At 42.7% G+C, this 12462-nt stretch overlaps 1 protein-coding gene across 16 annotated transcripts in view; it reads left to right on the top strand.

Moving 5' to 3' along the window:
- KCNMA1 (potassium calcium-activated channel subfamily M alpha 1) overlaps nucleotides 1-12462 on the top strand; it is a 772527-nt gene that overhangs the window by 601158 nt on the left and 158907 nt on the right. For 15 of the 16 annotated variants that reach the window (XM_044942339.2, XM_025285153.3, XM_025285152.3 and 12 more), the window contains exon 16: nucleotides 2868-2936. In XM_044942339.2, coding sequence (XP_044798274.2) covers nucleotides 2868-2936 — 69 coding nt within the window. Of the gene's footprint in view, nucleotides 1-2867; nucleotides 2937-5402; nucleotides 5415-12462 lie in introns of all 16 variants that reach the window. The other variant, XM_025285139.3, reaches the window with a different exon arrangement.

Below are 12462 nucleotides of genomic sequence, written 5' to 3'. Positions count from 1 at the left end.
GCAAATCAGCCTCTTCATGATCTGTACTGAGTTAAGATCAGCCTTCTCCTCAAGTTTGGCTCTTGGTTGCTATTTACATTAAAAAGTGGTTACTTAATCTGGTAATTTATTTCAACAAATATTGCACAAGCCATCTGATATTTTAAACAATTTAAGCTCCAGAGGTAACAGCCCCATAAACGGTGTGTGTTAGTGTGATGCTCTATCAAACACAACTTAAGAACAGCACTTTTCCAGCTGTAGTTGGATATGTGGGTTGGTGTTTCAGCAGCCTGCATAATCAGCACAAAGCCCAGGTCATTAGAGTCTGCTGGCAGGAATCAGAAAACCTGCAAATCACCGGGAGAGTCCAGAAGTGCCTGGATGCAAGTGGTCCTCTGAAATCTGACTGTTGAAAGCAGTGTGGGGGACCATGACGTCCCAGGCAGGAATGAACAGCGGTCCTTGTTCCCACCAGAGCGCCTGAGGCCTTCACCAGCACGCTCCCTGCAAACAGCACGGCCACAGGTTCAGCGCATCTGATGATGTCACTTTTCTCTTTAGAACCAACCCAGAGCCTCCCAGTCCACTTGGAATAAGCTGCAGATTCCTTGCTGTGGCCGGCAAAGCCTTCACACTCTGGTTCCCGCCTCTCTCCCTGACCTGGTGACTGTCACTCTGCTGTCACTTCGCTTTGTCCCTGTCGCTCTTTTCACTCAGCTGCAGCCTCCCTGGCTGTAATGCTGGTCCTTTTCACCTCAGGGCCTTTGCACTTGCTGTCTCCACTGCCTAGAAAGTTCTTTGCCCAGATGCCCTCATTGCCTGCCCCTGATCATCATGCTCCAGTGCTCTGTGCTCTTGTTTTAATTTTTCAGAAAGGACCCCCTGGACCATCACAGATAACGCACCTCCCGCGTTACTCTTTAACCTCTTAGGTGTTTTATTTTCTGCACAGTATTTGTCCTTATCTGGAAAGGTATTATGTATTCACTGGTATATTTGCTATCTACCCTGATATATTTGCTATTCACTGGTATATTGCCTATCTACCCCGATATAAAATAGGCTTCACTGGGGACAAAGATGTTGTATATCCTGCCAGGTATGAGCTGGGGACTTGGGGCAAGTTGCACGGGCTTTCTGAGCCTTAGTCTCATCACTTGTAAAACAGAACCATCAGTGTGTGCTTAGTTGCTCAGTCGTGTCTGACTCTTTGTGACCCCATGGACTGTAGCCCACCAGATTCCTCTGTCCATGGGGATTCTCCAGGTAAGAATACTGGAATGGGTTGCCATGCCCTCCTCCACGGGATCTTTCCAACCCAGGGATCGAACCCAGGTCTCCCACATTGCAGGCAGATTCTTTACCATCTGAGCTACTAGGGAAGCCCAGAAACACCAATGGAAGTCTGAATAACTGGGGTCATATCTCCCTCTTAGGGATATTATGGGGATGAAATGAGAACACCAAGAGCCTGACCTGTGACCCAGCACCTCCTCCCCCTCACAATGCTGAAGCCCAATAACCATCAACTCATTTCTCAATCTATCAGTCAACCAATGTTTTTCTGTCTAAAAGTCCTTAAAGCATGAGTGATAATGCCCATTTAGGAAACTTTTGATACATAATGTATATAATTCTTTGTTAGTTTATGTGAGCTCTTATTTCTATGAGTTTATAAATATATGTTTTCACATCTTTCACACATGTTATTTACATCTTTGTACCTACAAAATAATATCCGTCGATCTACCTTGAAATATTCTTCTAAAAGTCATTTTGAATGCTAATACTATACTGCATGCTATTTTATCTTTGCCTTTTTATTGGACATTTAGGTTACTTTCAGTTTTTTTTACTGTGTATTCGTAGTACTTCCATGAGCATCTTTATGCATAAGTATTTTACTGAACTTTTTTTTTTGTTCTCTTAGAACCAAACATGAGTAAGCAGAACTCATTCATTTCTTGAGTTTTCTGTATCAGGTTCAATGTACAGTACTGTGGGGAATTCCAAACAAGTCCATGACTCTTGAAGAAGTGGCACTGGTTGAGGAGATAAAGTTCAGACACATGAAACCGTGGGAGGCAACCACAGCCGGTATAAAATCAGCTAAGGGCTAAACGATGCGGTCGTACACAAGGTGCTGGAGGTGTTCTGAGACAGAAAATCAGAGAGTGACGGTGGTCTGGGAAGGCCTACATGGAAGGTCCAATTTGACTTGGGCCTGGAGATTGGGTTGGGAGCAGAGGAGGCTTTCTGCGGTAGAAAGCGTGTGAGTGAAGACCTGGAGGCAGGAGCCAGCCAGCCTCTGTGCAGTCTGGGCTGCGGGTCGGAACACCCGGCAGATGCGGTGAAAGAGCTTGGATGGAGCCAGGAGTCGCGGTGCCGTTCTCACGTGCTGGGCACTTACACGGAGGCTAAGGGTTATTACCATCATTCCAAGCGCACAGGGGTCTGCTCGGAACAACAATATGAGCCATTTGTACAAAAGACCGAAATGGAATCCAAATAACAGGTCCAGCTGCTCCAAATACCTCCCTCCCCCTGCAGTTAACATTTTACTACCCGACCGAGTAACTAATGAATCTGGCCCAGCATAAATCCCCAGGCAGAAATCCCTGCTTGGGGTGTGTGTCTAGACATCCAGACCTGAGTGCAATTTGCACTTTGAACATTCAGCACCTTATCACTTGTGAGAAATCAAGTTTAATGGGGAGGATGGGGAGGTGTGGCTCCTAGCCCCCTCCCTCTGGCACAGAAACTGTTGAATAGGGGCCCCTTGGTTAATGACCGCATCAGGAGATGGAAAGGTCGTAACAGTGTTTTTTGTGTGGCTTTGGTCATTTGGAACCACTGACTGGGAAGCACTTTCTGTCTCATTGCAGGCTGTGTTTTGTGAAGCTCAAGCTTCTCATGATAGCCATTGAGTACAAGTCCGCCAATCGAGAGAGCCGGTAAGTTCGCCGTGACCCAGCGCCCACCTGACGTTTAAGATGGTGAGCATGCAGGCTGGGAACATTCGGTTCACTTCTTTCGTAACGCATTATTTATTTGTTTGGAACCCTAATGCAACACTTCTCTGACTTGAAGTCACATTTCAAGGTGTATTTAACTAGATCCTGCCACTTCTATCCCAGACACACCTGGCATCCCAAACCCCACTGGAGAGACTGTTTCTCCAGGGGAAAGGAGTGAGGCATCCAGATCTCCACCTGATCACACCAACTTACACTTTTCACCCTCTAAATATAAAACGAGGGACAGACCCTGTTCTTAAACCCATGTTTACTGCTGTGAGCAAAAAGCAGGTGGACTCTGGCCTCCTTCAAAGCAGGCATGGGGCAGAGCCGTGGTGGGAGATCACAGCTCTCTTGGAGCCAAATTACAAGCAGCCTATTGTGTACCATATGTGTTTCTCCCGGTGCAACTGAAATCCAGGTGGCAGAATATCAGCTTCATGTAAATTAGCCCAGAGAACAGGGCTTGGAGGCAGGAGCCCTCTTTATTTATTTATTTTGTACTTAATTATGTGCAAATCAGACTGATGAGGGACCGGGTCTGGTCGAAATAGATAACACTCCATTCAATATATGAGTTTGTGCTGGAAGGAGGAAGCATTGCCATTAACAAGGAATTTTTGTTGGAGTACTGGACGCATTACAGATAAAAGAGAGATGACGTTTTGCTCCTCAATTCTTATCAATAGCTTTAGAAGAAGGAGAGCTTACTGAGAAGTGCTCAGGCTTATGTCCCTTGAACTGACATCCATGTAAAAAAGTTTACCTGTAGGTGTCCATGGGAATGGTGGAAATATCCTCCAATAAATGCCTTATTAACTGACTGCAGGGCAAGACTAGAAGGTTCCTGCTATCATCATTTAAGGAGTTTCCATTTTCTGAGTGAATGACTCAATAAAGCCAGACTTTGGCAACCTACTCCAGTATTCTTGCCTAAAAAATTCCATGGATAGAGGAGCCCAGTAGGCTATAGTCCATGGGATCGCAAAGAGTCAGACATGACTGAGCAACTTCATTTTCACTTTCTTTTCAAATATGTAGTCCGTGTCTCTATGACCCAAACAAAGCAAACAAACAAACAAAATCAAACACTGGATTGTGAGCCAGTCAATCCAATGTTCTCTGTTACCTTAACCACCAGATCAGATTGCTCACAAAGTCAATCTGATCACATATTAAATAATTTTGAATATCCAAATCAACCAAAAGGAAGACAAAATGGTAGATTTGGTGACCACATGGTAGACCATGGTCTTAGCAGTTGACAACTATTTATGTAGATATACGTTTTTCTTCTCTGTGCTGGCAAAGTGAAGAATATTATTTGCAAAACACCCCAGAGTTCTTGGCTATTTGCTGTTCAACAGATAAAGTGGATGTTTCTGGGATTGTTGCTTCTCCATGTTGTTGCCAATATACCCTTGTACCTGTGTAGGGGAAAATGTGTATCCTGGGTTTCTGCAAATGATATTCTCATGTTGCCAAGTTAGTAAATCTTTGTATAATTTAGTGCTCTCTATCACTTCTGTGCATCTCTAAGGGAAAAAATGTCATCATGTGGGTGATGCTGAAGAGTGTTTCTCAGCCATTCTGGAATAGTTCCATGGCAGGAGACCGCACCCTGTACCTTAACCAGCCATCTCCCACCTGCCACTTTTTGGTCACAAAGGAGGGAGAGAGAAAGACTGTTAATGGTTTCAATGTGAATCCGCTGTCACTGTTCTAAGAAAAATAACTCAGTGCTCTCCCTGAAGGCACAATCTTTTATTTGATAGATGCTCCAATTAATTCACAAATCAGAGATGTTTTCAACAAAGCCATATTTGTACATACAGAGAGCTTTTAGAATTTCCTTTTTCAGAAAAGGGAGAAAAGAACCAATAAGACTTGGGTTTAGCTTTCTGTCTATAGCTCCCAGCTTTTATCCTCAAACATGGCTTGGTCTCAGTGTGGAAGCACATTGGTTCTTGTGGAAAAAGGTGTGTTGGAGGGAATGTGGATCATGCCTCTGAGAAAACACAGGACTCAAACACAATGTCCGTGTTAAAAAGAACTGAGCTTCTGACCCTTCCTGAGATACTCATTTTGATTTTGTTCTTCATTTAAAAATGTCCCATTTGCCTTCCTCTCCCATTTCCTAAGTGACTGGGTGTTAACATTCAGAGGACCGCCCCCCCCCTTCTCTTTTTCCACCCTGCCCCGTGCCTCTGACCTGTGTCAACTGCCTCCTTTGTTGCCGTTTCACCCCCATGATACTGTTCCCATGCTTTGCCAGAAAACCTTGTTTTCACATGCATCCTTCAAATAACTTGAAACAAAGGTTTTATTCCTTCTTTCCTTCTGGTGTCAATCAACTAATTATCCAATTGTTTGATTTTCAATTCTTTTCTTGTCGTTTTGCAGAAGCCGAAAGCGGTATGCTCTCTTCGTTAACTTTCCTCCCAACTTCCACCCTCCGTCTTCACGTCTAACCACAGGACTAACCCTTTGCCAAGAATTCAGGAAGATAGAGACTATATATATGTGTATACATATATATAATCTCATTCCCTTGTCTAGCCCCGTATATACATATATATATATGTGTGTGTATATATGTGTTTTTATATACAAACCTCTCTCCAACCAGAGTCCATAAAAACTGAAAGTAGCATATTGCCTTTCTTGTTTGATTTGTTGATTCTTTCGGATCATGCACTAACTTCTTTGCAGGAAAGCTACACAAAAACAAAGGCCCAACCCTGTTTTCAGTCATGGCATCAGCGATGGGAGCAAACGCTAGTAGAGCTGACAAAGGAGAACGCGTCTCTCCAGCCCTCGGTGTCTGTTTCTGTCCTGTCCTGATGTGCTTTGGTGCCGTTTGTCTGCATACCATATCCACATTCCCAGTGACCTCCTCTGCCCTGTGTCCCGTTTCCAGCTTGTAGAGACAAATTTGTGTCCTTTTATCCACAAAACAGAGACCAAGCCCTTACACTTAACTCTCTTTCCGTATGCTAATTTTGATGATAACATTTGACTGTACTTTCTCCCTGGGCCAGTACTCAGTACAGACTTAGAATGCTGCTACTCAATTGCCAGTACTCAGTACAGACTTAGAATGCTGCTACTCAATTGCCAGGTCATCACATTTGATTTGCTGAATGAGTACTGTTTATTGAGATGAACTCATGTTTCTCTTTCTTCCCAATGTGTTTGGGCATATTTCTTAATATGCAGTATCTCAGTTTTCATCATGTGATCTCACCCTGTTTTGCTGCTGTTTTATGTTGCATGAAGCACGACCAAATCCTCATCAATAGATTCCCCCCCCCCCAACTTTTTGGGTTAATATTTGCAGTGTTGTTTTCTCAAAGACAGTATTGTTGAAAACATACTATTGAGATGCCTCTTTGTTCATCTTCTCTAGAGTTGTTTTGTTCTGTGGTTGTAATCACTGCCATGTGTTTTTGTCTGTAATTGTGTGTGTGTGTATCTATCTATCTGCAACTCTTTCCAAAATCAGATTCTTCTGTGATTTTCTTGAGTAGAGGTGGCTTCCTGTCAGTTTGGTATTACTGATATGATCCAACTGCAAGAAGTTACTGCAACACTTTGCATCTTCAAAGGTCCACAGTGGTTGCACCTCTGCTGTTGGCTTTTGGCCTTTGACCCCTTTTATCTTGTGGTGAGGCATGTTGTGATATAGGCATGACTTGTTCTGAAGTGTATCAGAAAGTGACACGGTTTGCTCCCAGAACCAAATATGCAGCATAGTCCTTCCCAAACGAACTCTCTTTCCCATCGCATATGGCTACTGTTTTCCTTATGTGCAAAATAGATTTTAAAATGACATTTCTAAAATTACTGAGATGGATTCAGGCTAAACAAGTCCTTGCTCCTGTCATTGGCAGACCATAGAGGTGGTCATTTGAGTGTGACCAACTGGGAGCAATCTTTATTATGCTGTCTCTGTGTAAGTGAATTGGGCTTAAACATATTGAAGCATGGAATACTCACCGTGCCCTTACGTATATTTTATAGGAAAAGTGCGTGTGTCTAGTTGCGTGGGACTCTAGCAGAATATATTTTAAACCCAAGAAGAAATGAAAAGTTCCAGAAAGTCAGTAAGATTTGTGATTTGGGGTTTCTTTAGGCTGTGCCTGAACATAGCCCATAAACTGCAGGGCGACCACTGGTCAAAGTCCCACCCAATAGCAACCTCTGTGACCTTGTGTGGTCAGAAATACCACCCCCCAGTGGCATTATTCATCTGGGCACAGCGTGAACTAAAGTGCTAGATGTCCTTATCTTTTTGCCCTAGTTCATGAAGTCCCGTAAGCTTGCTAGACACAGATATAATTGCCATGTTATCAAGTACAAACTGTTTTCTCATGTGAGTGATATCTTTGTAATTGCTCAGGGAATGGTACGCTACACCTATCAAAACTGAGGGGAGGGAGGAGAGAAATACACACCTGTCATATTTATCCATAATGGATAAAAAGTTCACTTTAAAAAAATGTGTTTCAGTTGAATGACTAATTCTTGGTTGTCTCCAAAATTAGCGACCAAGTAAAGTTTATGATGATTGAAGAAGGGATAACTAGATGTTTCCCAGTTGTTATGCGTAAGTGGTGGAGAAAGGGAACAAATCATTTTGCTATCAAACCCCAAATCCCCAGGAGTGTGGTCACTCCTTTGATAGCCCCAACTGGTGAGAATTGCAGCTTGGTCTTTGGAAGAACATCTATGACTACCTTTCTCTTTATTAGAGAAGGAACGAGACACTTCTGTAACTGAGGCCACTGCTTATGGTTTTCACTCATTCAAGAGAGTTGAAATGTGCCTATTGCAGGCAGGGCTTTAAGCTGATTACTATGAGAAACTTCGGAGAAGACAATGGCACCTCACTCCAGTACTCTTGCCTGGAGAATCCCATGGACGGAGGAGCTTGGTAGGCTGCAGTCCATGGGGTCGCTAAGAGTCAGACACGACTGAACAACTTCACTTTCACTTTTCACTTTGATGCATTGGAGAAGGAAATGGCAACCCATTCCAGTGCTCTTGCCTGGAGAATCCCAGGGACTGGTGAGCCTGGCGGGCTGCCGTCTATAGGGTTGCACAGAGTCGGACACGACTGAAGCGACTTAGCAGCGGCAGCAGCAGCATGAGAAACTTGCTTATAGAAGTAAATAAAATAGGATTATGGTTTTCAGTCTTTTATTTAATTATGGTTTCCCTACAGAAAATAAATATTTGCTCCATAGGGTGTATAAGGAACCAAAAAATAAGTCTAGATACAAAACTAGGAAAAAGAGAGGGAGAGTAAGAATCCTTGGGGAAGGGATCACACCAGCCCTTTGCCTCCAGCTGTTACTGAATGTTTTCAGTTGAAATTAACAAGGTCATAGAAAAAAAAGAGGAACATTTATAGTTCCTTGAATTAAGAAAAAATCCACCCCTGCCAAGAAGATGTCCCTATTGGAATTCTGCTAATTGATATTTAGGCTTTTTTTTCTTAGAGATTTCCCTGATTCTTCACATGACACATCTTGAAGTTTATCTCTGATAAGCTAGTGAATTAGACAAAATTGGAGCAAAAGCCTGTTTTAAAATGAGGCACAGGGAGGGAGACTTTTGGCAGCCATAAAAGCCAAACAAACTTAACATCTTTTGAGATCAAAGATCTTTGGAAAGATTTACATATTCCCATTAGAAGGTCAATAGCATATTCTAAGGGTAGCAAGCATTTGGCAGGGAAAAAAGTTACTTCTGTCTAGGATCCTTATCTTTTTATAGTTTCAAAGAGAGGAGGATTTAATGGATTTAAACTTTCTAGATTTGGAATGTGGATAGAAGACTCACTGTCTAAAATATCAAAAAGAGTAATAGATTTCCTTAAAGAGACTTTGAAACTTTGTACCCTTACACAGGAAGTATTGTATGTAATGGTCCCCTGAAATCAGGGGCACGTGCTTCTTTACCAAACCCTTAAATCTATGAGTGGAATCCAGCACAACAAACTTCTTTGTGTATCTAGATTTCTTTCCTTCATTATTCTCAAGAGCTGAGCTCAGTCTTTTGATTCCCACCCAGAAGGCTGCCTTAGCCTGAGCAGGATACTTACTGCAAATGATGCAGCCTTGAATCTCACACAGAGATGATGTGAAGCCTCCCCTCCTGTCCAAAAGAGAACAAGAGGGCATCCTAGAATCACACAGTCAGTGATGTCCTTGGAGGTGCTTACAGTGCCTTACACAAACAGCCACGAGGTTTAAAGAACAGCGAGATACTCCACTGTGCAGCCAAAAGCCAGTCCAGATGAGCCCATCTCCAGATATGGCATGGGGATAAAAATGCTTTGGATATCTCCGTCAGCACAGAGGTCTTCCAGTACCAGTAAGATGCCTCCTAGGTAGTTTATTGGAGAAGGCGATGGCACCCCACTCCAGTACTCTTGCCCAGAAAATCCCATGGATGGAGGAGCCTGGTAGGCTGCAGTCCATGGGGTCGCGAAGAGTCGGACACGACAGAGTGACTTCACTTTCACTTTTCACTTTCATGCATTGGAGAAGGCAATGGCAACCCACTCCAGTGTTCTTGCCTGGAGAATCCCAGGGACAGGGGAGCCTGGTGGGCTGCCGTCTCAGGGGTCGCACAGAGTCAGACACGACTGAAGAGACTTAGCAGCAGCAGCAGCAGGTAGTTTATTAGCACCAAAGATCAAATGGAGAGCAGTGAGGCTCTGAGAGATTGTCTACCTCTTGTTTACTTGCTGTCATTACCTTGCTTACTAATAATAGTGACCATGTGTTAAGGACCTGCTTTGTGACCCCTCACTCAGGACATAGTATGTATGGTATGTACTTTAATTCGCTTTGTGACACTGTAAGCTAGCAATCATTCCCCCCATTTTACAGATGAGGAGAGTGAGGTTTATCAGCAGGTCCATGCCCAAGGCCAGAACCTGAGCTCGGCTGTCCAACACACACACCTGTTCCCTTAACCAACACAGGCATCAAAACTGAGATTTGAACACTAATGTACCTTCCATCAGTGCCCAAAAGCTTTCCTCTCCGCCGCACTGACTTGACTAAAGCAAGCTTGGATGCTGTAATAAATTATCTCAACCTGCTGTCTCCAGAATGACAGTCCCAAATCCTCACTGTACGCCGATTCTTATTCACTGTTGCTAAAGAACAAAGGAAATGAAAAGAAACTTTCCATTGATAGGAACTGTGACACAATGGGCTTGATCACTGGAGTACAATTAATGAAGCATATGATGAAAAAAAAAACATGAAACAGGGTTTTGTGCGAGGCTTGTTATGTCACCCAGACATTGATGAGTGTCAAATTTCTCCTTTTGAATTGCATTGTTAATTAAAACTACGATAGGATTTCTTTTTCACTCAGAAACTTTTACATCCTTATATGAATACACATCAAAATGTAGGCTTATTCAACTTCAAGAAATTAGTTCCTTTAAACTCCAGAAGGACTCAGAATTTTCATGTATATTTCTGTATATTATTCTGAAGTGTACAGTTCTTCTTCCTATAATAACTTTATCTAATTATGGCCAAGGTATTTTGGTATGAAGTTCTATGTTCCATTCTACGGGGCCAGCTAAAGTAATGATTTCATTAAAAATGAAATACACTTTTGGCTTTTTCTGCAATAATAAATAAAAAAAGCTAATATACATTAGCTTTCTATGCATCATCTCCCTTAATCCTTTGAAAAAAAGTACAGCAGACTATGCTTATCTTCATCTTGTATGTGAGGAAGTTGAGTTCTAGGGAGGATTAGTAACTTGCCCAAAGTCAGACAGTAACTGAATGGTGGGGTTGGAATTTGGACCCAATTTCTTATTGCAGAACTAGGGCACAGAAGAACTGCCATACAGCACAGTCATGAGGATAAGAAAGTGCAAAATCCAGCCTTCTGCTTTTCTAAAACATCCCATTTGCTTGACTTTGAAACAGGGACCCATCGAAACTGTGATAAGCTCTGACCCTCTTCCTCTATAATGGTGAAAAGTCAGAGGGCTGCTAAACCAAGGTGAAGAGTGGTTGATGGGTGTGTTCAGGACGTACCTGTACGGAGCTCCTGTCCCTTGCAAACTGCGCTTTAGTGTGACCTGCTGCTTCCTGGCTTGTGAGGAATCTCACTGTTGCCTGTGGTTGTAGGGCAGAACCCTCAAATCTTCAGACGCTTGCTATCATTCAGTGTTAATCACAGTGATCTCACAGGATCGATTTCCTCCTGTCAGGTCTTGTTATTGGTAATAATCGATGCTTCTGTGACTGCAAACATTTTGCAATAATGACCTGCTCTGAGTTCTCCAAAGAGAACAAAAGTTCACCTGGGTCCTTCCTGTCTTGCTACAGATGCATTACTGTGCTAGCCACGCCGCTCTTCTGGATTGGTTTTACCAGCAGTAAAAGATGACGTCTTAAATGCCATCCTCCATTTTGATTGTCTTAGACAGTGGAGGAGTTCCTTTAGCTTGATTCCAGACATCTATTACCATAAACACCAGCTTTTCAGATCAAAAAAATAACTCTGTGATATCTAGTGCTGCATTTACAATGCCTCAGTTCTGTGTCCCTTAAGCTCAAAGCCTCATCTCAGTCTCTGTGCAAAATAGTCTGTATTCTGCTTTTGATCTGAAGACAGTTAAGTTTGTTTGTTTCATCCATTTATTAGATTAGGATACATTTATCTCTTCTGTCAGTCCAAACACAGTTTGGTCAGCTAATCTATTTATACCACTTTGAAATAGGACAGTGTATATTTAGGTTTATACTTCCCCCGTGGGGGAAGTTTTTTTAGGGATAATTTGCATTTGTTTTTTCTAATTACAAGTTGGCCCCAATCAGGATATACTAGACACATACGTTATTCAAACACTCCCATACATTTTTGTAAACAGCAGACTGGAATCATTAAGTATTTCCAACTGCTGGCATTTTTTTTTTCTCATTGTCAGGGTAGATGCAATTCTTTCTACCCAGGCTGCACATGGAATCCACTTCCAGGTCCGTATCAGTGTTATGCAGATATTCTGATTGCTTCTACATTGGTTACAGGCATCCCGTACCATTCCCTGCAGTAATATGTGGCGTGTATACATGTATGTTTCTGTATGCATATAGGGGTCCCATTAATGCCCTGCCATCGAATGGAAAATCAGTGTAGCCATAGCTCTGTTAGACCAATAACACTCAACACTGACCATTAACAGTAATTTCCAAAACAAAACATGATTAGGAACTTTGCCTCAAACCAGAAGCCCATGGCAATCCCATTGTACAGACTCAGCCCTAAAATCTGGATTTGCTTTGATATCTGCAACTGGGAGTGTGCCAGCCTGGGAACCTGGCAGCAGAACTTTATGATGGCATCGTCCAATTAAATGTGTAGGGCCATGGAGATCAGGCTCTAGACAAAATCTTTGGGGAAAGCATTAGACTAG

This window comes from Bubalus bubalis, chromosome 4 (genome assembly GCF_019923935.1).
Source record: "Bubalus bubalis isolate 160015118507 breed Murrah chromosome 4, NDDB_SH_1, whole genome shotgun sequence".
In the NCBI taxonomy this organism is placed as follows: Eukaryota; Metazoa; Chordata; class Mammalia; order Artiodactyla; family Bovidae; genus Bubalus; species Bubalus bubalis.
Note: the sequence above shows the minus strand (reverse complement) of the source record. Positions and strands in the feature narration are given on the sequence as shown.